General features: G+C 39.0%; 1 protein-coding gene across 1 annotated transcript; it reads right to left on the reverse strand.

The window, feature by feature from the left end:
- Positions 1 to 1239: 1239 nt before the first annotated feature.
- On the reverse strand, positions 1240 to 21162 carry stk17a.S (serine/threonine kinase 17a S homeolog). The gene is given in 8 exon segments (NM_001095935.1): positions 1240 to 4751; positions 5039 to 5218; positions 5611 to 5659; positions 6508 to 6634; positions 8019 to 8163; positions 14401 to 14613; positions 20654 to 20865; positions 21034 to 21162. Coding segments are annotated over 7 exon segments (1233 nt in total). The 5' UTR covers positions 20842 to 20865; positions 21034 to 21162; the 3' UTR covers positions 1240 to 4420.
- Positions 21163 to 27635: the final 6473 nt, after the last annotated feature.

Below are 27635 nucleotides of genomic sequence, written 5' to 3' on the forward strand. Positions count from 1 at the left end.
CAATCATTGAGATGTTTTTTAGCAAAATTGAGACGAGCCTTAATGTTCTTTTTGCTTAAAAGTGGTTTGCGCCTTGGAAATCTGCCATGCAGGCCGTTTTTGCCCAGTCTCTTTCTTATGGTGGAGTCGTGAACACTGACCTTAATTGAGGCAAGTGAGGCCTGCAGTTCTTTAGATGTTGTCCTGGGGTCTTTTGTGGCCTCTCGGATGAGTTGACTCTGCGCTCTTGGGGTAATTTTTGTCGGCCGGCCACTCCTGGGAAGCTTCACCACTGTTCCATGTTTTTGCCATTTGTGGATAATGGCTCTCACTGTGGTTCGCTGGAGTCCCAAAGCTTTAGAAATGGCTTTATAACCTTTGAAAGTGAACTCAGGTGTGATAAACCACAGTTAAGTTATTATTTAACAAGGGGGGCAATCACTTTTTCACACAGGCCCATGTAGATTTGGAGTTTTTTTTCTCCCTTAATAACGTAAACCTTCATTTAAAAACTGCATTTTGTGTTCAATTATGTTATCTTTGACTAATAGTTAACGGTTTTTGATGAGCAGAAACATTTAAGTGTGACAAACATGCAAAAGAATAAGAAATCAGGAAGGGGGCAAATAGTTTTTCACACCACTGTATTTTATGGCCTTTTCTCACCCAAAATGGTCTGCGAGACAAAAATCATTGCGGATGATCATCTGGGGCACCAGAAAGTCCCTTTTCAGGTGACTTTCCCCAGATGTGGCCTTGTTTGCCAAGTGGCCTTTGCCGGTTCTTCACTGGCACCCTCCATCTCCAGAGCAGATATGGAGATTCGTCTGCTTGGAGGATATTCTATTAAAGAATTAACGGATGAACCATAAGATCAGCATTTATGGTTAAAATACAGACTCCCTCCTATAGTATATATACTGTGATGATTTAGTATCCATGCCCTCTTCTCATCCAGCATCGGATAGGGTTGTAGGCTCACAATTGCTCAGAAGTTCAGTCTTTGCTCCTAAATTATAGATCTTAAAACAATACACAAGTATATTAGGAATAATAGGGATATGCATTTTACACTGGGGTTATCACTAGGAATCAAACACTAGTGGAAATTGTATTAATGTTATTTAGTCTTTTGGATAGGATATTAACACTCCATTTATTAGGCAAAATAAGTAAAAAATGACGATTACATTAACTGAATTAGAACTGCATGGTACGTTTTTTATGATATCAAAAATACAACAGTAGAAACTTTTTCCATTAAAGTATACAGCATTTATTTAACAAGCTGTTCATAATTTACAAACTTTAATAGAACTATACAAAATAGATTTGATTTAAAATTACTGTACAAAAAGACAAAATACAATAAGGCACAACAGTAACAAACATAAAAACTCTTAACATTGCAGGTCTCAGAGCCGCCAAATACAGACTTTGTAATGAATTGAGAGCAAATCAAAGAGCAGCCAGATGCAGGGAGCAGGAAGTGAAGAGCTGTCACTTGTTTTCACTTCCTCATCTGTCCATGCACGGTGCATCAGCAGGAGACATTGTTAAAGAAATACCTGAAGAACTGTGCAATATCCGTGGCACAGAGGTATCGGTTTGCATAGTCTGTCCAACACCACGAAAATCACACAATTCTATCGATACATGTATAACCAACTTAACAGCAGGCTCTCTGCAAAGGATATAAGAATTATTTCCAAGTAAGTTTGACTTCCCCAAATAACCAGTACCTATTTTATTTTTTTAAACTGCTTTCTCAAAAAGGTTGTATGAGAAACTGTGGTAAGATGCTGCCAAATAGTGGAAATAAATACAACGGGTGTGTGCAAAAATGGGAACTGGAAGCAAAGAAAGGGTGAAAAAGTGTGACACTTCCTTTTAATCATTTGTAGTAAAGAGGAACTCAACCCAAATAACACAAAACAATTGTCAATTGAGAAAACTATTCTAAGCAACTCCCCAATATACATTAATCCAAGATTTATTTATTTTTTTTGCCCGATATCCCCCCCTCAGTCAAGTAGCCTTTGAGTTGCATGCTGCAATAATCTAATAAGGAATAAATTCTATAAGGCATGAAATTGTTGAAAGCTATTAATAAAGGTGTTTTGTTAAATAAATTCATGTGCTGCTGTTCCCTTTAACATCCATGGACAAGAGCCACATACCACTGAAAGATCAGAGAAATATATAAAATAAAAATAAAGTAGTGCAAACATTAAATAGTTAGATTCAGGGAAGTGACTAAAGCAATATAGATTGTTCCAGACATAATTATGACTTAGCAGGTCCATCAATGATGGGAGCTATAGCTCAGCAATAACTGAGCTAGAGCTAATTCCTTTGGAGACTTGTGTGTTACAGGACTGATCTCCAACTTTATTAATGTTTGAGCACCCAGGTCCTAAAACCTAAAAAATGTGAGGCTCAAGCATGAATAAACCTACCCCTTTAATGGTTTTAAAACTACTCCCTTAAGTTAACCAATTCTCAAGTTTTAATGCACCACGCACAAATAACTAACCAGTGTGAATATAGCAATCCCAGGGAGAATGTCCTGGATACAGAAATGATTCCCAGGTTGCTGATGTGAGAATAAAAGAACAGAAACGTAAGGGCTGGGCAGAGTGGAAATAAAGCAGATATACATGCAATAAAGCAGGTATAAATGCAACATTCTGTTTGAACCTGTACAACTGGGAACGTGTACAACTGGTAGCAATTAAAATAATTGTAATTAAAAAAAAAAATCTAAAGTTAAGGAAGTATATTAAAAATAAATACTAAAATTTCCATTGAATAAATTGGTGATAAATACAATTTAATTGAGTGTGGCCATGTCAGTAGGGCTCGCTTGCCATGGTGAGAATCTTAGCCTGTGACTCTCCATCTCAGAGCCACAGTGATGGGGACAGTTTCTGCAGAACTTAAATATGTGTACATTTTATAAACACATATTTAACCATGGGGGGGGGGGGTCTCTACAGTAACCATTAAACAGCTCTGTATGCATAAATGGACGATATTTGTTTGAATATAACATTTTTTTCTTCTCTATTTTTGGCTGCTCAGTGCTTTGCTTCTGAAAAATCTGTGCTGAAGTAATGACCTACTAACACTCACCCCAGTGTCATTAAACATGAAAATGCTGATGGCACCCTGAGAACTGGAACACAGTAATTATGTGCAACTGCACCTTTTAGCTGCTTATACACAATATGATTAGCCTCTCAAACAAGTGTTTAAGTGCATATGCAAACCAGTCAACAGGACCGTATTAACAAGCTGCAGCAGTCCTTGCCTGATGGCATTTTTAACTCTTTTTCTCATAGACAACAGCCTGATCCAGGGCCACATACTGGTCACCCCAGTCATTGCACTTCTTATTAAGGACAATAAGCCACACACTCACTCTAGAGTGGTCTAGTCAAGAGCTAAGATTGGCCTGTGTATAGCAACCATACAATTTGGTCCCAATTCAGATGACAGTTTATTTTTTTTTGGAAGCAGAGAAACTTCCAGCTAGACAGCTCATTGGTATCAATCCAGATATTGAATGGGCCTGCCACTGGTTTTTCCCCAAGCTGCTGCCCTGGTCTGGAGTGGTCCAGTCTACAGATGGTCATATACAGGCAAATACTATCTTAAAGCTTGTCAGCAATTCAGCAAAAGTCAGTAAGGTTACATTTTTTTCTCTGGAAAGCAGCTCTTTAATGGGGCAACATAATCTCTAGTATAGTGATTTTCACCATCCCTGATCCTGTATGTTTTATTTATTGGCTTGAAAGAAAACGGCTAGTTGGCACATTTTTTTTGTTGGCAACTGCGTAACAAAATACTCTGAGGAAGGAATGTTTAAGATAATTTATCATTCAACTACTACTATTTCATATATCAATACCAGCCTTTAGCGGCATTGGTGATCAAGTCTTGCACATTTTCATCTAGCTTATTTACAACTACCCACAAAGTTTACATTTGGGATTTTTTTTATGGAAATAGAAAACCTGCAAGACTTGTGTGGCTTTAACATCCAGGCTGGCATTAGAAGGATAAACGCTTATTTCAATAAGCCGCACTGTTTAGATACAGTAGACTTTGCAATTTTTGTCTTCTTACAGGTAAATCCAGCAAGTTCCACCTCCATGCAGTGAACACTGCTTTGATCTATCTTCCAGGTTTATGCCAATGCCCCCGGGAAAATTTCCAGTTACCATCACTAGGAAACCACAAAACATGGACAAATTGTTTCTTTATGGTAAGGCACCAAACTAGACGTGGAATAGTGGTGTCATGTAGAAGGAGAATAACACGGCACTGCTCAATTGCATTTTTTTGCACAACAACCAGTTGCTCTGGTCAACATCAATGTTTTGATGCAGGTTTATCAAGAGGCCTAAGAGTCCCACGTAACCAAAATGTTCAAATGTTAGAAAATGAAGTCTCCTGCTATCTCTTGCATTATAGGCTCCTCAAACTTAAAGCGTTTGGTAGTGGCCTTAGATTCAGATTGTTTCTCTAATTCATTCTGTCTGCACTGTCCCAATGTGTAAGATGCCATTACAATCAATTCTTCTGCTTCAGTCTGTCCTTCTGTCTCTGGAGAATTTGACAGAGTTACTTCTTCCTCTCCGTTCTCCTCTTCTTGTGCAACATAGTTGCTTTCCTGTACAGAGTTCATAGCACTAGCATATGGATCAGGAAGGTCCCCTTGGGCTAACCATGGATGTTGAAGACAGTCAACAGCTGATGCACGAGCTCTATGGGGAAAATACAAAGCTTTTATATTCCAGGAATGCAAATAGAAACCTTTACACATATAGAACTAAGATTGTGGAGTGATTTGAAAATGAACATGTTTATTAAAATTAAATGCTCAGCCAGGGGTTAACAGGATACCAGGCTGGAGAGCTAAAGTTTAAACAAGGAAGCAGCTGGTTAATATAAACTATACTTTAGCAGTATACTTCAGGTTAGTCAAGTGCCATAGAAAATTATATAGTGTTGGGAAGATAACAGAGTTCCTATTTTCTAACCAACTACTTACTCAGGCTTGCGAATGAGAAGTGCTTTGATGAAATCTATTGCAGAATCAGAAATGCCTTCAAAATCCTCACTATTGTAAGTTACATTCAGCTGGGAAATATTTAGGAAGGTTTGCTGCTTGTCATCTCCCAAGAAAGGGGATGTGCCCGTTAGCATGACATATGCCAGGACACCAATACTCCTGTAAAATTTAAGGTACACATTAACACAATTGGAACAATTGGCCTCCCACAAATTCAATGGAAGAAACTGTAATCTGGAAAACCTCAGGTCCCAAGCATTCCATATAATAGATCCCATCCCTTTATCATATTACATATCCCAACAGAATAAATGTATAATTTTCCAGACATATTGGAATGAGTGAGTGCAATAGGCTGTTCAGACTGTGGAAAATACAGAATTAGTACATGTATTCTTTTTAAATGGAAGTGATTACAAAAAAAATAATGTGGATATAACACTGTCCATTTCATGAAAATTGTGCTAATGTAAGGGAGCAGAAATTATTGTATATATGATGTATGTATCTTATTTAAGCATGTGAATATAAGACAATAGGATTACACTTACCACATGTCTGTTGCAATGCTGATTGGCTCATAACTGAGAATCTCAGGAGCTAAAAATAGAAACAAAATATTGATTTGAAACTGACAAAATTAATGCATTTTTGCACAGATTATATAGCGAATACATGTTAATTTACTAAAGTTTCAGAGCTTCCAGATAAGAATTCCAAGCAACAATAACTTACAAATGCAGAACGATCAGCAAAAAATGATCAATTTGACCTATAAGCAACCTTTAATAGTAATTTAATATTTTGAAAAGAAATTTAGTGTCAGTATTACTTTAAGGGTAGGAATGACTTTTCCAGTTGACTAATAAATGTTTCATCAGAGCTTCTGTCAAATATGACTAATTACAAAACACGAAAAGGAGAAGGAAAAGTTAAAACTAAGTAAGCCTTATCAGAAAGGTCCGTGTAAATATACCACTAAACCTTCTAGTCCTCTGTCAAAAGAAACACTGCATTTCTTTCCTTCTATTATGTACACATGGGATTCTATATCAGACTTCCTGTCTTCAGCTTAAACCATCTTGCCAGGGCGTGAGCATGCTCAGTTTGCTCCTCTTCCCCCCCCCCCCCGCTGTAATTTGAGCCCAGAGCTATAAGTGAGCAGGGAGACTAAGGCAGGAAGTGATCTCGCACCAAGCCAATACTTCAGCTGCTGTCCTAAATAAACAGAGCTTCCAGAGCTTTTTACTCAGGTATGGTAAAACATTCTACAGAATAAATACTGTATAGCATTCTAGCTTGCACTACTGCAGCTAATCCTCTGAGGCAGCACACATGGCTCAATGGTGGTTCAAGGCAAGAAATGTAAAAGGGTAATATTTACTTAAATATATTTGGAGGAATAGTTTTCCTTTAATATGAAACATCAGGAAACTCAGAGCACTTACCAACATATTCCGGGGTCCCCATAATTTCTCTTAGCTCCTCATTGTTATTTAATATTCTTGACAAGCCAAAGTCTACTATCTTTATATCCCCTAGAGGACAGTCACTTGTCAGGAGAACATTCTGGGGCTAGAAAGAAAATTTTGCAATTATTCAACTGTTTAAATAATAAAAACAAATTTGATAAAAGCATATAATTCAGAAAACAGGAACTTATTTCTGAATATACATACTGTTGTCTTTCCGCAGACAAAAACGATGAACCCTAGATAAGTATAACTGGGGTCCACAAACCTCTACACAAGTAGTAGACATGTTATTGGCTACCACCTGTGATAAACATCAGAAGAAGGACACAAAACATTCATAAGCGGGTTGTGGGGAAGCTGTAAGTTTTAAAATGTTTATATTAGCCAGATCTATGTTGTGTCTATTGTGGTATGTACATTAATTTGGCTGGTGCAAAGCACTAATGTTTTAAGTGCTGACAATTTAGAGCTGGCAGCTAGTAACTATTGGATATCTCTGGTAAGCTGTTAAACAATGTGCACTTCAAATGGGTATTTGTGTAATATATCCATTACAAATTATTTCCAGTGAAACAGTTGTGTGAATTAAAACTGGAAAGTGGGAAAGACTTTTTAAAAAAGTTTACATTTTATAATTTGTAAGAATACAAGTGCATTTAATGAAACAGGTCAGTGTTTGCACACATTACCAGCAATATATTTGTGTATTGTGGGACATAAGCAGCGCAATCCTGGAGACATAACCACACAGTATTAAGGGACTATGCACAATTTTAATAAATTTGCCACAGAAAAAAAGTGGACAGAAATAAGGCAGCTTGTCTTACAAATGGGGGGTCCTGAAATAAAATAGTAGTTTAAATCCATTCTCCCCGGCAGTTCCTCAGGGTTGGGGTATGGGTATGATGACTTGACTTCATAGACTAAAAAGTAGACTAAAATCCATGGAGTGCTGCTATCATGTCCAGCACAGTAACCCAACATGGACAGTCTAACCACCATTACTTATGTCCGGTAGGGCTTTTTGGTGCACACCTCAAATTTTTAAAATTAGATTTTTTCAGGATTTATTAAAGTCCGATGCTGCAAAAAGTCTGAATCTGAAAATCAGCCATCTCAGAGGTTGTATATAAGTCAATGGGAGAGGTCATTAAGTTATTTGGAAGTTTGTCGTCTGCACTGGAATTAACCTGAAAATCCAACTATATTGGGCTATTCGGGCAAAAATCCAAAAATTGTGGGCTGTTCTGGAAAAAGCCCGAAAACAATCAAGCGATTCGGGAAAAACTTCCAGAAAAAATCTATAAAAATCTTGAGTTTTCCCGCTAATCCAATTAAATTGTGCGTTTTTAATAATAAATAAGGTCAAATTGCGGATTCTAGTTTGGTCTGACTTTTTTTTTTCAGAAAATGGCGGCTTTTTAGTAAATAACCCTCTTAATGTCATAATGGTTTCTATTGAAGAAAAAATACTTTTGCCTCACCTTCAAGTCTAGATGGACGACATTGTGCTGGTGTAGAAAAGCAACTCCTTCTAATATCTGCCTCATAAGCCTCCGGACATCTTTCTCTTTGAAGGCCTCTTCCCTTTCTGCTACACACTGGTTAAATATCTCACCGCCAGCAGCACTAAAATAGAAAAAAAAATTCTCAATCGAAATGCACTAACTCTGGGGCAGCAGACAAGACAATATCCATTATATATATATATATATATATATATATATATATATATATATATATATATATATATATATATATATATATATATATATATATATATATATATATATATAATAATGTAATTTTTGAAACCCAAAGAACTGGTTTACAGCTAATTATGCATGCTCAAACCCGCTTCTTGCTGCAAAGAAAACCAGCTCTAGAACCATGTAAATGTGTAAAGGCATGAAACTATTCATATATTTTGCTCAAACCAGAGAGAACATCAAGCGTATCGAGTCCACTATCAAGCACATTTATCCTGGATGCTGGAATGCAATTTTACTGCAGTGTGTTTTAGAATTAAATTCCATCAAACATAGCGATGTATGAATATCATGATCACATGATATTATTCTGCAGAAGAATCTGCCAGTCCCTGGGAATCTTCAGGAACTCCACTAACAAGAGTGTGCCAAAAAAAAAAAAAATTCTATTTAGCGAATAGGAAAGCCTTGGTGCCCGGTGCTTAGATTTGAATAGTTGTGTGAAATACTCTAGGACAGTTCAGCAAACAGAGAATGGGCCGAGTACAATGAAGGAGGCTTAGAGCAACCTTGAACAATGTCAACAGCTTGTGTAATTAATGACATCACAGTTGGCCGCTTTGCCCAACCACTAAAAGCAGCTCGAGAGGATTCAAATAATGCACTGTGTTAATAATATATTACAACGGCCAAAGGACAGCACAAGGGGACAGGGTAGAATTCTGTTAACTCAGAAATGCAAATGTAAAAGGTAAAGGAAAAAAAAATGTACAGGTGAAATGTGAGGGTGTACAACGTAGCAATGATTTTATATGTACAAGGCTGAATGATACAGTAAGTAACTAGAATATACAGGAGGGAGGGATTAATAAAAATTCTTTAGAATATTTATTCCAAAAAAATCAAAGCGATTGAATAATACTTTTTTTACTCTTTAATAGGATTGATTTTTAGTTTTAATAACAGGGATTGCAGTGTGCATCAGGTAAATCTGGTTTGGATGAGGAGCTTTGAAAGATAAAGTTGTCTACAGAATGACTTGTTATGTTCTGATGGCTTTGCACCCCTGCACAAATCTGACATACTACGCAGAGCTTTAAGCTTTTCTAGTCACATGGGTACTCCTGTGTGTTTTCCTTCTGGCCTGCAACACTCTCACATAGCTTGTCACATGGAAGTGACAGCACAAGATTACAATCAGCAATGCCCTATATGTAGAAGAAATATACACACATATATAGAGTATAAATTCTTTGATGTCAGAACCATAGCCCTTAACTACTAGTATAGCGCATTCATAGCAAATACATTTCATCTATAACAAACATTTTTCTTTCTCCCATTGACTCAATTTTATCTAAATAATGTACATTTTTAAAAAGGATTTCCTTTTTCTGTGAACCAATAAAAACACTACCTTGTACTTGATCCAAATGAAGATACAATTAATACTTAGGGGCAGATGTATGAAGGGTCGAATATAGAGGGTTAAGTAACCCTCGATATTCGACTAGGAACTAAAATCGTTCGACTTCGAATATCGAAGTCGAACGATTTAGCGCAAATCCTGCGATCGAACGATCGAAGTATTATTCGTTCGATCGAATGAACGGTTAAATCCTTCGAATCGAACGAAGGAATATCCTTCGATCAAAAAATCTCAGGCAAGCCTATGGGGACCTTCCCCATAGGCTAACATTGACTTCGGTAGCTTTTAGCTGCCGAAGTAGGGGGGTCGAAGTTTTTCTTAAAGAGACAGTACTTCGACTATCGAATGGTCGAATAGTCGAACGATTTTTAGTTCGAATCGTTCGATTCGAAGTCGAAGTAGCCCATTCGATGGTCGAAGTAGCCCATTTGATGGTCGAAGTAGCCCAAAAAACACTTCGAAATTCGAAGTTTTTTTAATTCGAATCCTTCACTCGAGCTTTGTAAATGTGCCCCTTATTGTAAGCAAAACCAGCCTATTGTGTTTATTTAATGTTTACATGATATTCTAGTAGACAAAGTATGAAGATCCAAATTAGGGAAAGATCCTTATCTGGAAAATCCCAGGTCCCAAGCATTCTGGATAACGGGTCCCATACCTGTACTACTATACAGGAAATTATTTATTTTTATTTACAATACAGTATTCAACACACCCCAGGCATTGTACAAAGGGAAGCTAAACATACACACATCAGTATACTGTAACTAAACAAAGATATTGAGATAAAAGGCCATGCAGGATGCCATTCAGTTTAAATGTCTGCTCCAAAATGGGCAACTAGTGTCCTGGGCAATTAGTGTTCCCAGGGCAAGAGCCCTCAATTCCCCATTTATGTTCTTTCACTATGCTGACTGGGTGGAGATCCACTAATAGATCCAGTAATAGTAAGAAACCCTCAGTATGTTTATGAGGGGAAATGGACCGCAGCCAATCTAAAAGTAATTACTATGGTGTGTGTGAGTATAAACACACAAACAAATCAGAAGCAGGTTTACTCGGTTCTCATCGCTGGCCAGTAAAGCACTAAATAAGGATGTGCAGAGTGGCAGTAGCAACACAATTGTGTCAACAGCAAGGGTGACTATTGGGAATATAAAGTAGTTATAGCTCCCAAATTTGGTGGGTGAGACTAGACAGAAGGCTAAAGGTGGCCATACACGGGCAGATTAAAGCTGCCAATATTGGTCCTTTAGACCAATTTGGCATCTTATCTGCCTGTGTGGGGCTCCCGACGGGTCCTCCCGATCAAAATCAGGCCAAAAATCGAGCAGATATCAATCGGTCAAGATTTGATTATTTGTACGATCCAGGACCGCATCAGCTAGTTGATGCAGTCCTGCGACCTGTCGGAGCCCATTGGTAGTATTGTAATCCGATCGTTCGGGCGCATTGTCCAGCCGTTAGTTGGCATATCAGGTTAAGATCCGCTCATTTGTCGACCTTGCCAAACGAGCGGATCTTATAGTGCGTGGCCACCTAAAGGGATAAAGCCCATGTCACAAAGCTTTCTTTCTTCCATGGGTATATGGAGGACAGATGCTAACGCCAAGAATGTCGAATATTTCAAACATTTATTTCCTCCAAAAATTTACTTGTAATGACTATAAACCATAGGTTGACTTGACATTCTGCAGATTTAAGGAAGTGGGTAAAATACAAAGAAAGGAAGACACATAGCCTGGTGTACATAGAAACAAAGTAGTTCTATAATTGTTTCAACAATGAAACATACAAAATAGTTTGGCACAGAGACAATTCAAAGGGGAACTCTGAAGCAAAATTTGATAAAGAGGCCCACATAACACAGAAACCCCTAATATACCCATCATAGTTATCGGTTTCTTTAAAAAGTATGAATAAATTACATTTTCTGCGCTGAAATCCAGCTGTTTAACGGTTCTTCTCTTTCTGCATCATTTGAAATCCTGGCAGGGAAGGAGGGACTAAACACTGATGTTACAAATTGTAACAAGTTTTCCACATCTTACAGACAGTATGTAGGAACTACATAGCCCACAATGCATTGCACTGCGATGTTCCATTCCTTATTAAAATCGTGTGTGCAGGGAATTGTGGGGTTTGGAGGATGAAGGCTGAGGACAGCAGGCTGCTGATACAAAGTAACAGTAGTCAGACAGATCAGCAGAAGAGCAGGGGCTAGGCTTAGGGAACTGTTCCAAACCATTAAAAATCATGAAAAGTATGCATATTTTTTTAATTGATGTATATTGCAAAGTTGCATTGAAAGTATGTTTACTTTTCAAAAGCTTAAGTTATGCGAGTTCCCCTTTAACCAATTCTCTTGAGACTGGAGAATTAAAGCAGAGTGATAGTAACAAATGGCCAATGTATACAAATTACTGTATTCTGGATTGGGAGGTGCTGGTTAGGTTTGGAAAGATGCTGCTGATCAGGAAATGCAATAAAGAACTAAATGTGGTGCTTTGCATTAACAAAAGGGAATCTACTACTGGTGCAATCACAGGGAGTAGCATGGCCACAAACTGAAAATATTGTATATAATGAAACTATAAGACTTAAAGATTAGAGGCAGGATAGAAGACACACACACACAATTCTTCAAAGGCATTTTGATTTTTTACTTAAGAGTCCAATCTAAACAACCCCACATTGCTATTGGACAGAAAAAATGCAATTAATATAGCCTCTCCAGGTCCAATGCTGAAAGGAATCTGATAAAACACTGTCAATCTCTAATAATTTTACTCCCAGATGTGAACATTTCAAACTATTCAGCTCAGGGTGAGCAAGAAAGCTGTAAGGGCATGTTTAGCTTCCATTAAAGGGGTTATTCACCTTTGAGATAACTTTTAGTATGATGTAGAGATTGATATTCTAAAACAATTTGCAATTGGTTTTCATTTTCTGTTATTTGTGGTTTTTGAGTTAAGCTATGTATTCAACAGCTCTCCAGTTTGCAATTTCAGCAATCTTGTTGCTAGGGTCCAAGTTACCCTAGCAATCATGCATTGATTTGAATTAGAGACTGGAATATAAAAAGGAGAGGGCCTGAATAGACAGATGAGTAATAAAAAGTAGCAATAACAATACATTTGTAGCCTAACAGAGCATTTCTTTTTTAGATGGGGTCAGTGTCCCCCATTTGAAAGCTGGAGTCAGAAGAAGAAGAAAAAAAATAAATTAAGACCAATTGGAAAGTTGCTTAGAACTTGCCATTCTACAACATACTTACAGTTAACTTAAAGGTGAATCACCCCTTTAAGTAAAAGTGTAACAACAGTAATACAGCATTTTATGTCCTCTGATAAAGATATACATGTAGGGCTTCAAAATTTCTCATTATCAGCAGGCTGGGTGAAAGTAACTCTATTCCTAAACCAACAATTACAACTCAGGACCATAGTTATAAAAACCCATTGGTGCACGAGTACCTACAGAGCAGGAGCGAGTGAAGCATGTGAGAGCCATGCTATCGGCCGAAGGAACAGGCTGCATTAGCTAACAAACACCAATAGTAGTTGAAAGCAATTGCCATAGCCAACAGTTACGGAGCTTTTTTTTTTCAGAAGCTGATGGTTTTAGGATGTTAATCTTTAAACCTGACCATATCAGTGTGCTTGAAATGAAAAGCAAAATACACTACACTGAACTGTAACAAAGACTGGATAACAGAACAAATAAAGTTCGCACGAAGGACATTTATCTCAATTCAGTTCTACTTAGCATGACTTGACTAGAATATATATTTAGGATATCCTCAACATGCACTTGAAAACAGAACTTATGTACTGAAGGTTTATCTGAAAACAAGAACACTAAATAAATAGCACTCTTGATTATTAAAGTGATAACACACCAAGCAGTAGGAAAGGTTTCACCAGCATATGACGCCACAGAGCTGCAGACAGACAACCATGGCTACTCAAATGTCCTTCTGTCTGCTCTTATTTGCAGAAGCTTCAGAAGGATAAATAGTTGTTTATACTAATGAACACAGTATATCAGTGACAATAACCCATTCAGTTCTGAAGGCTTTATTTAGGCAACTGCTGATTTTCAGGATTTAAACAACATGAGGAAATTAGTAGCCCACCACAAAGCTCCAAATGCTTCCTCAACAGAATCAGAAGGCAAATAAAATGCTTCCTGGAAAACAAATTGTCTTACAATGTTTATTTTAAAGTTTCCACTTAAGGGCAATGGCACATGTGGAGATTAGTCACAGATAACCCAAGCTCCTCTCCAGCTGGTGAATACTGGCGATAAAGCGAATCACCTGTGGTGAAACATATGCTGGTCTGAAGTCAGATGAAGTTGTATAGAGAGGAAACTTGGGGAGAAAAAAAAGTAAAAAAAGTGAAGTGTGGGGTCGTTGCCCGCAGGAAAGGAGATTGGGTCGCTGGTGATTAATCTCATCATGTGCCACTGCCCTTAGAGTTAACGGTTAAGTAAAACCTCAACATAAGGAAAGCAAATAGACCTTAAATGTTCAAGCTGCAGCTGAAATAACTACAATGGATTGCTATGTTTGGAATATTCTGATAATTAAATCTTCCAGTGCATCCCCTCACAGGCAAAACAAGAACTAAGTGAGGTCAGTTTCATTTGTGGTAGTATGCGAAGCTTTAGATGGCACTTATGGATGGAATTTAAGTAAATTTAAAAATGCCAGGTTGTACTTACTATTCCAGCACTAGGATTATTTCAGTGGCAGTCTCGTAAACCTCATACAGTTTAATAACCCAAGGGCTGCCTCTAGCAAGCTCCAAAACTGCAATTTCGTGTATGATTTCCATTCGACAGTCCTGGCCCTTTCTTCGTTTTCTCATAAATTTTGCTGCAAATTCTTTGCCAGTCTCCTTCTCCACGCATTTTTTTACTACTGCAAATTTACCTCTAGAATAAAGAAAAAAAGCATTTTGATAAAATATTAGTAATCACATAACAAATGAAGCATTTGTACTAGCTGACCCAGCAAACATTTTTCCCCACTGTCAGGTGTATTTTCAGTGCTGTAAGTTTAAGTGATATTCAGCACACTCAAATCTAGGAAAAGAATCATAATGCAGGTACTATTTTTGTGCATAAAGTGCTGTATCATTTATTATTTCATTTGAATAAACACAAATACTTGCAGGGAAAAAAAAAACAAAAAAAAAAACACAAACTCATGTTCGTTATGGGGTGAGATAATATATAAACTTAACTGCCCAAATATCTCTTCAGTGATGGGATAAATTCGTTCACCACAATGTAAAAATCCTGTCAACCACTGACCTTCATTGGGGAATGTGTGAGGCCAAGCCAAGAGAACAGGTGGGGATGCATCTGCCCTCTAATCTACTCTGTTCTAACCTGATCATTTAGCCCATCACTAATTATAACAAACTGACATTTGTGTGTATTGCCATATCACACAGGACGGACTGACTGGCAGAAGACAAGCAACTGAATAGCATGCAAATCGAAACAGAACATTTCTCAACTTTATTACTGTATCCCTAGTCATTATTACTGTATGACTATGAACATAGTAGAAGCATACAATTTTTTATTAAATAATGTCAAAAGCACACTAGCAGAATACTGCTGATAGCAAAATATTCTGAATTTCTACAAATAAAAAGGATGTGCAAAGATATGCAACTCAAAGAAACATCCAACATTCTTGGCTTGTAATGTGACAAAGGCTTGAGGGTTTAGTAGTTTTCAGCTGTACCGTAGGATGACCTACTTCTGCACAAGCAGATAGACAAACCCTGTCTAACACAATTACAATACTTGCACGCTTGAAGGAAGCCAAGCACACAGGAAATTATTCTCATGGTTCACACAATCTCACAGTTTTGAAAACACTGCATTAATGTCAGATACAAATATGCAGATTTATCCCCTTTTAAAAATACTCTGTAGGTTATTTACAATAAATACACAAACACACACACAACTGGAATGCGGAGACATTTCACCATGGAACAGGATATCTGTAGACTCATTCTTGCACTTTATTCGGTTGTGACCCCAGTTACAAGACTTTCTACATAATTATTGTTAGTCAATTTCCCTTAGATTCTGCAAAAAAAAAAAAAAAAGCCCAGACAATTTAAAGAGTCTCCCCAGTAATACCTGGTTCCATTTCTTTTTAAAAAAAAAAATTTAGTCAAAGTCAAATACTGGCACAACACATCACACTAAAGAGTAACAAAGCTAGCTATTGTACTTTTTCTAACACATTTAAACAAATACATTGTTTTACCTCCACTATATTCAACATTCACTGTATTAACTACAAACAAAGCAGGTTGGTGAAATGATTACAAAATAAGACCCCAATGTTTAACGCATAACACTGAGCTGCTATGATGTATTTACAATGCTGTTTTATGCATATGGGGGGGGATGACATCTACAGCATATACTGGCTGCCACTGAAGCAAAAAGGTAGCTATTTTATCTAGCGTACTTTTTTTGTGAATAAATGGTGATACACCAAATGGAAAGGTTATAGATCAGCATCAAGCATTTGACTACCTGCCAAGGAGAAAGAACAAAAATATGGAAAGGCTGGAAAAAAGTTACAACTCACTGTAAACAAAGGCCTTTAAACTACAGTTACTTTTAAGCTACATGCAGAACATAGGAGATGCTTTTCATTATACAGATATGGGACCTGTTAACCAGAATGCTCAGGAATTTAGCGGTTAATGGATCTTTCTTTAATTTGGAACAATGTACTTGCTTGTCTCCAATAAAGATTAATTATATTATATTAAAAAAATATATTAGTTAGGATCAACTAACTTTTTTTTATTATTACAGAGAAAATGGAAATGTTTAAATTTATAATAATTTGATTATAATGAAATTTATGGGAGATGACCATTCGGTAACTCAGAGCTTTCTGGATAACGGGTTTCTGGATAATAAAGCAATTACCTGTATAAAAAAGCAGCGATACATTTGCTGCTAAGTGGAGCTATGAAAGGTTTGTCAGTGAGACTATGTGAACAAACAATAACAAGTATGTGGGTTTTGACTTAAGAACTTGGCAACAGTTTCTTCTGAGAACCACAGCGGCAGCTTTAACTTGCTTTGCAAGCAGTGTAAGATATACATATCTAAAACTAAGAAACAGCAGTGTTCCTTCTTCCTAGCAATAGGACAATAAATCGGATAACTTTTCTTGCTACATTTGGGTCATTGTGCCCAAACCCCTGATATGAAAGCAAGGTAAATAAAAAGGGTTTTGAGCCCACAGGAAACAAACATTAGTTTGTTTTCTACTATGGCACCATTTTGCCAATAACGTAATTTTTATAGACAGAGTACATGTACCTAAATCTCATCTTGTTGAAAAACCCATAAAAGGTGCAACTATCACTTTTTACAATTCAAAGTCATGTTTTTGCATTTTATAAACCAGTCTGTGGGGGGTGGGGTACTTGATGGACTTAAAACGTACACCAGCTTAGCAACTCACAGAAAACAAATGGACATTTACTTTCATTAAGTTGCTAACATTTGATATATATTAAAGCTATCTGGTTGTTGCACCACACTTGTGCACATTTGCAGTTACACTAGTTAATTTCTACCTACAAGTAATTACTGTGCCATTCTGCTGTAAAAATCTATTTGCTTTACTAAGAATTAATTTCAAATGAAAATGTCTTGGAAGCAATTTATTTAACGTTAAAATCCAGGTAAACTTTTTTGATGAGTCACTAGTGCAACTAAATGAGTACTGTCATTTAAATCTATTAAAGTGCTTTTAATTGGGACCACTGCTTTGAAAACAGAGATTGTGCCCATAACAACCAATGGAAAAACCAATAACAGACAGAACACCAGCAATTTTACACAAGATAATTGCAGAGAAATGAAAACATCCAGTCAAAAATGTAGTTTTTGTTTTTAAATAATTATCCATATACAGGTATGGGAACGGTTATGCAGAATGCTCTGGACCTGCGGTTTTCCGTATAACGGATCTTTCGTAATTTGGGTCTTCGTGCCTTAAGTCTACTAAAAATTAATTCAAACATTAAATAACCCCAATAGGCTGGTTTTGCTTCCAAAAAGGATTAATTATAGTAAAAGTATTTCTGAATTTGGTATGGCCAAATCTAAAGTGGCATATTTTATCTTTTTTCCTTGTGTATCTCTAGCTTATGCCAGCAAAGTAAACCAGCACATACAAGTTTTGGCATGCTATAAAATCTTGCTTACATGACTGATTGTACTAAGCAGGCCAATCAAACATCTTCTCGTTCCAGACAAAGTATGACACAGGAAGTACAGCATTTAATGTAATTAATTACCGCTGCACCTTTCCTCTAATATTTCTTACACTTGTAAAAGCATGCTAAATCTTTGCTTACCGTATATACTCGAGTATAAGCCGAGTTTTTCAGCCCCCAAAATATGCTGAAAAACTCTACCTCGGCTTATACTCGGGTCAAGCGCAAAAACGGTCGCCGGCGCCTAAGAATATTCGCCGGCGCCTTAGAATAGTTGTCGGCGCCTAAGAATATTCGCCGGCGCCTTAGAATATTCGCCGGCACCTAAGAATATTCGCCGGCACTTAGAATAGTAGCCGGCGCCTAAGAATAGTCATCCAAAAACGAGATTGAAACTTACCAGAAGCTGCTGCATTTCTCACCCTCGGCTTATACTCGAGTCAATAAGCTTTCCCAGTTTTTGGAGGTAAAATTAGGTACCTCGGCTTATACTCGGGACGGCTTATACTCGAGTATATACGGTACTTGATTTGGCCCACTGTAAAGAACTGCTTAGTAAGGCCTCTCTTTATAAAATCTCAAAATACAAGCACTGGACCTAATTTCCAGAAAACGTGTTACCCAGAAAGCTAACAAATACAGTAATGCCAATTCCATATCATATCACACAATACTTGATGGTAACTAGACAGCATAAACCCATATTAAACGGGCAGTATACCCCACTCAACATAAGTTGGATCAATAAAACTTTTGCCAGATACTTTTCATTGTTTTGAAATCTGTGTTTTTTGTTAATTCTTGAGCTAATCCAGGTTTGGTCCTTGCAAAGCAGATTGTCTATTAATACTGTATACCGCTATTCAATTTTTACTGATTACTGTTGAAATAGTCAAGTTTGTGTTTTGATATAATGCATTTTTCTTGTTTTAAAACAAATAAAAGGTATTGAAAGATCAACGTATGGTATCTGACAATCAAGCAAAACACTTAATACATGAACTAGAGGTAAATATGGAAGTAAAGGATTGTCTATTTGAAATGAAGTTCAACCTTCCTTCTCTAGCTCATATTGACCTATTGGCAATGGATCTTTGTTTACTCATCTTGAGGACTGCTGTGCTCTTAAGGAAACATGCTCATGTGTCACTTTGGAGAACAGTACAGAAACAGCACAAAGCAGTGGGCAAACCTAGAAAGATGGCATGCAGCTGCATACAGGAATTTCAACTGCTCTAATATTTTAACATGCAAAATCAACAACCAAAATACACCTAAAAGGGAAAGTTGTTGTACAGGACCAGACAATCTAAGAGAAGCTTACCAACTTATAATAGAGCTAAACTGGCCATTAGAAAGGACTCAGTACTGCCAAGTTCCAATGTGATAAATACCTAGAGCCAAATACCAGGAAAATATATCTGCTAGACACCATATCACTGCAAATAAATACACTCCCCTGGTATTATCAAACACATTTAGACGGGCAATAAAGAATATCTAGTATATTGTGTGGCCTTGGTCAGAACGGGAACTCAATATTAGGAGATACCATAGGAATGATGCTGGAGTGTAAATGTGCTTCCAAACTACATCAGCATCCAAGCACGATACTCTAGCACGGGGGTCCCCAACCTTTTGTACCTGTGAGCTACATTCATATGTAAAAAGAATTGGGTAGCAAAGAAGGGCTGTGATTTGCTATTTGGTAGTGCTCATGTGGACTGGCAGCACAACTGGTTTCTATGCAACCAAAACTTGCCTCCAAGCCAGGAATTTAAAAAATACGTTCTGGCTTTGAGGCCACTGAGAGTAACATCAAGGTGTGAGCAACATGTTGTCCATGAGACACTGGTTGGGGATCACTACCCTAGCACTACCTACCTTGGTTCTCAGTAGAGTCCTGAGCAGAACCAATTTCTAAGACCCGGACCGCAACCCGCATATTTACTCACTTTGATCAGCTACCCGACCCAGACGTGCAACTGCCTTATACGCAACCTGCCGACCACCATCAAACAGGAAGTGATGGTGCTGCAAACCAGAAGGAATGTCATCAATAGCTATACCCGCACTCGAAAATCCTCCCCTCATTCCGCAGGGTGCCCACTTTGTTTGCGGGTAACCAGCGGGTACCCAACCCGCTGCAGGACTCTAGTTCTTAGTCTGTCACAAATTGACTCCTTCAACCTGAACAGCACTTGACAAGTAAATGTGGATGGAAAGTACTAGCAGTTATTTATCAGAAAAAAAAATCTCAACACCAAGTGAGGAGTATAAAATAAATTCTTTACTATAAAGCCAACATGCAGCATGTCCCCTTCCATAAACTGTAGAGATGTCTTTGTTATTCAGACTAGCCAAAGCAGCAATATGAAGTATGTCTGTCAATTTTAGGGATTGATACACAAGTTACATTCCATAAATGGGGGTAGCCAATTGTATGTTAATAAAGGGGGATCTGCACACTCAATGGATGGTTTCCCTGAGTCTTGTAGTTGTCACATCTGCTAGATGTTGCCCTTTCAGTTAAGGTTACAATGACACAAACAAATATTTATTCTATAAATATGTGCATCTATAGTGTGTGATGCAAGGACACTGGTGCCTACATATATAAATGTACACACGATAATGCCTGCGGTCCCAGGAGGCCCAATAGTCCCTATGGAGAGAATTGCCCAGAAAGCCATTACCTGCCCAGCTCATGTCCCGGAGAGATGCTGAAAGTGCTGCTGAATAGCTGGCTCTGGATGCGGATACTCGGATCTCCCAAAAGCCCGGCTCTGTCAGTGCAGTTCTGCTCGTCTCGCTTTGGCCTCCTCGTAGCTCGTGGAGTCCGACAACACTTATCCGGCGCCCCGTATCCTTCCTCCGGTACCATCCTGCTCACACGCGCGCGGCGGCTCTACAAAGCAGCAAAGAGGGAAGGCGTTAGCTCGGAGCTACTCTAGAGACTGCCCCACGTCCTCACTGCAGCCGGCATAACAATTTACTATTACTCCCCCGCTGTAGCAGCACACACCAACTACAGCCGTAACTCGACACAAACACAAAGCAACTCCGTTAAACACACCGTTAAGAAATCGCCGCTTCTCTAGGGCGCTTTGATCAAACGTAAAATAATCCGGTCCCCGTGCGTTTTACTTTAAATCCACGAACGCACAACACACTTGTGAGCACCTCAACCCTACCAATAGCAACCACAGACTAAATGCGTCTGAGCTAAACAATCCAATCTTTATTGCTGCCACGCCTTGCAAAACCCTTTGGTCCCTCCCCCATTCGGGAAGAAGACTGTGGGCGTGCAGAATGCAGTATAAATGGAAATCGTATTGAAGACTTGTGTCCCAGAGCTGAGGCAGTGATGATTGGCAGTGGATCTGCTTTCGGGTTTAATACTGTTGGAAGCTGAGGGGTAACATCTGTAGGAGACACCGGACATACTTGACACTCATCTGAGCAGCTTTCATAGGGGAAAGATACGGGAAAGGGCGGTCGCGTATTCGTGCAGGCAGGGGGACAGGGGTGAGAGTTGTAGGGGGCCCGAGGGTAAGGGGGGCCCTACCACATTTACTTGATTAGCCGGGCCCCTTCATCTTTCTGAGAGCTGCCCTGCTGACTTCGGGAAGGTATGGACTTTAAGGGGCCCTGGCCACCAATTTTGGCCACAATTTTTTTTGTGGGGTCCTAGCCACCAATATTTTTTAATGGGGGGGGGGGCCTGGCCACAAATGTTTTTTTTTTTTATGGGGGCCCTGACCACCAATATCTTTTTATTAACATGTGGGAACCCTAGCCACCAATATTTTTTTGTTTTTTTACTGTGTGGTGGGGGATGGGCCTGTAGGTGGGGCTTGCGGATGGCCCAGGAAATTTTGTCGTATGGGGCCCTGCGATTTTTGATGGCGGTCCTGCGTGCAGGCAGCGAGGTGGACAGCCAGGTTGCCCTAGACATTCTAGCAATTATCAGATCTGGACTGGAGCTAGGGGTACACGGAAGAGGCACGTACCTAGGGTGCAATGGTAGGTACGCAACCAATTTTAGGAATCTTCCGGAAAATTCCTGTCCTCCATGCGATGTCCTACGAGTGGTTTTACCGTCACTCATCATCCAAATCTGCAGTCATACCTCCGTCCTCTACCTCCCTTCTCAGCTGTCAGTAATACGAACTCCGCCCTCAGCCCTCCGTCTTCCTCCCTCAGTCCTCCACCCTCTTCCCTCAGCCTTCTGCCCTGCTCAGCCTTCTACCCTCTTCCCCCCCCCCCCCGTTTTATGATGTCATTGGTGGGATAGGTCTATAAATGGAGGGTGGAATACCGGTCTGGGTTGAGTTTTTCTCAACCTGCACACCACTACTGGGTTATGGGCTCCACCAACCCAAACCTGCTCCCACTTGAGACCCAGCACTGCCACCCAAATTGCCCTGCTGGCCCAGATTGTGGCTGCAACAAGAGAACAGGTACTTTTGTGGTGGCAGAGCTGGATTAAAACTAAACAGGGCCCTAGGCAAGGTAGTGCTTCTGCCCCCCCCCCCTTGAACCACCTAAAGTTACGGTTGTAAAAGAAGCACTGCTATGTTAGCACATATCTCCCAACATTTTGGAAATAGAAAGAAGGGTAAAAAAAGTTGTCGTGCTTAGCGTGGCAATTTTTAACCACACCCTTTAATTATCATGTTAATTTTACAAAATTTGGCAGGTTATGAAAGTTTGAACATATTTCTGTGTTTTGTTTTTTTCAGTTATTACAGTTTTGCACAGTTCCACTCCCAGAGACCCTTTACAAATTACTTATAATTTTTTGGGGGTTTTTTTGTAGTTTTTTTTTTTCTCAGTTCTGTCTGCCCCCTCCCTCACTCCTTGTAACAGTTCAACAAACAGTCCCACACCCACTGCCCCACACAGACCCCTATCAATTTTACGCCCAGATCACTTTCAAATGGCTAAAGCACAGCCTGGCCTGACTGCCCCCTCCTCGCCCTAACAAGCCAGTCACAGTCCCACTCTTCAAAAATATAAGTAATTTAAAAAAAAAATTCAGCCTACAGCAGGCACTGCCACACACTTGCTGTACAAAATGACCAGGCACAGGCCGCAAGGCAAAACACAGGTTTAGAGAGGCGCTCCTAACAAAAGGAAGTTTGGGCACCAACTGCAGCTCTCCCTGCGCACACCCAGCCTTTTATTGCCTTTGGTGATCCTCCCCCTGTGATGTAATGGTGGCATACATTCCGTGACGACAGCACGCCGTGCAACGGTCGAGCGCAGCGGTGTCAATGCGCAGCAACGTCGCTGCGACGTTAAGGAGGCCCGGCCAGGAACATTACAAATCCAAGGAGATTTCCAGGGCCGGGCCGTTTATAACGGAACACATATGAAATCCACAGCCTGCATAGCTAATTAGTAAAAAATTTAGATGCACGCTGCAAACTGAACTGATTTATATGCAGCCATGTATCCAGATGAACTGCTAATTAGCCATGTGTGCTGTGGATTCCATATGTGTTCGGTTTTAAAGGGGTGAGGTGGTAACCCTACCCGGGGGTGAAGTAGGGGCACCTGTGGCAGAAGCCCTGATGGGCCTCAGACCCTCCAATCTGATGCTGCATTTACCAGACTGGATATTCACCACATGCTGTTTCCTGGCTGAGGCATTCGCTAAGCATATTGTGATGGGGAGTGAAGTGCAGATGACGGCTGACTCAAGGTGTAATGTGGGGGAGGGGGATGGACATGCTTACAATGCTCAAATGCAGAACGATGCTCAAATGTAGAAATGCAAGGCATACAGTTGTTTGCTTTCCAGGGCAATGTTATTTGCGAACACATTGCAGTTTGCAGCAGTGCCTACACAGGATAGCAGTGTGGTTTTACAACCTTGTGTCCGTATAGAACTGTAGCCGAATAAATGAATTCTGTCAAAGTGAGCGCTCTACCATTCCTGTAGCTAACTTGTAATTTATTAAAGGCATGCTAAAGCTCCTATTAAAGCGCAAGTGAGCCTGGATTACTAAATAAACTCTGTGTACCCCTTTTCAAGGTCAGCAACCCTGTGACATATGTTTATCAAAGAAAAGATGATCCCAAACCCACCCCCTCCCCCAGAAAGAAGAAATGCAAAATAAACAAATAAAAATGCAGGGCATGAAAAAAGCTATTTTTTATTACAACATTTTTTTTGCAATAAGCTGCTGTAGTATATCAAGATGCAATATTGATAACCACGCAGCTCACTGCCCAACAGAGAGACTATTGGAGTAAAATGAAAAAGTTGGCCCGTGTGCAGTAACCCATAGCAACCAATCAGCAGACAGAATATACTGCTCATCTGATTAGATGCAAACACTTTTTTGATTGCTATGGGTTTCTGCTCCTGGACAAACGTAGTGACTTTATTTTACGTATGGGGGTAAGCTTAGAGGTTGTTTTATTAGTGGAGTAAAGCTATCAGACTGTTTCAGAAAAGCAGTAAAGCTATCAGACCATTCGTTTCAATGCATGCAGTCAAATTATGAGACTCTTTTTTCCTGTGCATTCCACCAGTAGTGCCATCAGGTTGACACCCACGTGAGTCAGTCCACTTAATTTGGTGCAATTTCACTGTCGCAATTTACTGTAACACTGCGTAAAAAATTGCAAGTCACTCTTAATTTCTCCTGTTCATGTGCCACATTCTGTTACCCATAGCAACAGCCAATTTACTGTGCTTTCCACCACTATTCCAATGAAATTGCCGACCACCTTAGTCAGTCCATTTAGTTTGGTGCAATTTCACTGATGAAATTTACCGTAACGCTGCTCCAAATATTGCAAATTGCACATATTTCTCCTCATTATGTGCCAACTTATGACACCCATAGCAACAGCAAAACACATTTTGCTATCTTTTTCCTGTGCATTCTGCCAATAGTGCAATGAAGTTAACCACCACCTGAGTAGGTGAGCTTTATGGCACTAGTGGCAGAATGCATGTGTTTTGCTGTTGCTATGGGTAAAAGAATTTGGCACATGAGCAGGAGATATTAGTGCGACTTGCAATATTTGGTGCATCGTTACCGTAAATTTCTACAGTGAAATTGCACCAAACTAAGTGGATTGACTCAGGTGGTGATGAACTTCATGACACTAGTGGTGGAATGCTCGGGAAATGTTACATAGTTACATAGTTAAATTGGGTTGAAAAAAGACTAAGTCCATCAAGTTCAACCCCTCCAAATGAAAACCCAGCATCTACACACACACACCCCTCCCCGCTTTCAATCAAACTCTATCTACCCATACCTATACTAACTATAGAGCTTAGTATCACAATAGCCTTTAATATTATGTCTGTCCAAAAAATCATCCAAGCCATTCTTAAAGGCATTAACTGAATCAGCCATCACAACATCACTGTCCTGACTGTGAAGAACCCCCTACGTTGCTTCAAATGAAAGTTCTTTTCTTCTAGTCTAAAGGGGTGGCCTCTGGTACGGTGTTTTGCTGCTGCTATGGGTAGCAGAATTTGGCACATGATCAAGAGAAGAATTTGGCACATAAGAAGGAGAAATTAGTTCGATTTGCAATATTGGGCTCAGTGTTACACTAAATTTCGACAGTGAAATTGCACCAAACTAAGTGGACTGAGTCAGGTCGGTCAACTTCATGGGACTGGTGGTTGAATACACAGGAAATGTGTTTTGCTATTGCTATGGGTAACAGAAGTTGGCACATGAAGAGAAAAAATATGTGCAATTTGGTATATTTGGCTCAGTGTTATGGTAAATTTCGACAGTGAAATTGCACTAAATAAAGTAGACTGACTCAAGTGGGGGTCAACTTGATGGCACTAGTCGTGGAATGCACAGGAAAAAGATAGTCTGATATTTTGACTGTGTGCATTAAATGAATGGTTTGATAGCTTGACTACTTTTCTGAAACAGTGTGATATCTTTTCAGCGAGAATAAAGTATTTGTCCGTGAATAGGGGGTTGGTTTGATTAACTACATACATGAAGCATATCAGATATACTGGTCTTTCTGCTGTTTCACATGGGCAATCACATGGCAAGAAAAAGCCATTTTATTTGTCAGGGAGGTATTTGTAATGGGAGAATCCAGCAAACAGAGACATTTCCAGCTATTTATGCTGGTACATATGGCCCTGCATTGTTAGTATGGGATGCTACATTTAGTGTCTAGTGATATTGGGTTTCAATTGCCTCAGAGCTGCCATATTTTTTTAATTAAAGCCATACACTTGTGTGGAATCCCTCGGTTAGAGCTTTTGACTGGGCAAAAAACAAAGAAAATGATCATTGGTGTATGTTACAATATATATTGTAAGTGATGAGAATGAAGCCCAACTACTCTTACAAATATTAGTGGCTTCGCAACTAGGTAAAGTTATTATTATGGGTGACTTCAGTTATCCAGACATTGACTGGGGCAATGGAGTTGCCAAGTCAGAAAAAGCTATTAGTTTTGTAAATATGTTGAATGACAACTTTTTTATTCCAGCTTGTTCAAGAACCTACTAGGAATAGTTCTCTTTTGGATCTTGTAATAACTAATAATGCTTAACTCATCTCTAGCATTTGCCTTGGTGAGCATTTAGGGAATAGTGGTAATACCATGGTCTCCTTTGAGATTCTGTTGCAGAGGCAATTCTATAAGTGAGTAACTAAAACACAAAATTTTAGACGTGCAAACTTTGACAGTATAAGGACATCTCTGCAACATATTAAGTGGGAAATGCTTTTCACAGGGTTAAACACTGAACAAAAATGGGATGTTTTTAAAATGCTGCTTAATAAATATACATATCGGTAGATTCCCCTTTGTAAACAAGGAACGTCGTTGCAAAGCAAGACCTTTTTGGTTCAATAGAAGTGTTGATGTGGGTAAGAAAACATGAGTTAAAGGCTTTCAAGTTAGCTGGGACAGCCAAATCATTTATAAGGTACAAGGAGGCCAATAAATAATGCAAAAAAAAAAAGCTATCGGACAAGCTAAAATCGATATGGAAATGGGTATTGCAGCAAGCAGTAAAAAATAATCCAAAATAATTTTTTAAATGTGTAAATAGTAGGAGTGGGACCATTAATATCAGAGGGGGGTCAGCTGGTTGATGAGAACAGAAAAAAAAGCTGAGATTCGGAACTATTATTTTTCATCTTACACAAATGAGGAACCAGTTAATGAAGGTTTCTTTCTTAATAGTCCCAATTCTAGTAATACAACTAACAATGCATAGTTCAGGTGGATCTTCACAGTGAGGTTGTGGCATGCCCTGCTGGGCAATGTTGTGATGGCTGATTCTGTTAATACTTTTAAGAGTGGCTTGTATGATTTCTTGGAGAGACAAAATATCAAAGGTTAATGCCTCAGACAACACTTCTTAATACTGTCTGCTAGAGATGATATAGGGATTGACCATACTTACCCTAGTTGGGATTTCTGTTTTTTTTGGAGACCTAGACACAAGTACAAAACGAAATAGAATTGGATATGAGTACTTATTTACGCCAGGAATGCTATGTTGTTATAGTTTATGTATATTATTCTGTTGAGTAGTTTTACTTTTTGTATAACTTGTATGTTTCCTCCTTTGCCTATGTGTCTTGAATATATCTGCAACATGTATGGAGGACTGCAAATATTGAAATGATATGTATAATGTGAATAACTGATGCT

Source organism: Xenopus laevis, chromosome 6S (genome assembly GCF_017654675.1).
Source record: "Xenopus laevis strain J_2021 chromosome 6S, Xenopus_laevis_v10.1, whole genome shotgun sequence".
Classification (NCBI taxonomy): Eukaryota; Metazoa; Chordata; class Amphibia; order Anura; family Pipidae; genus Xenopus; species Xenopus laevis.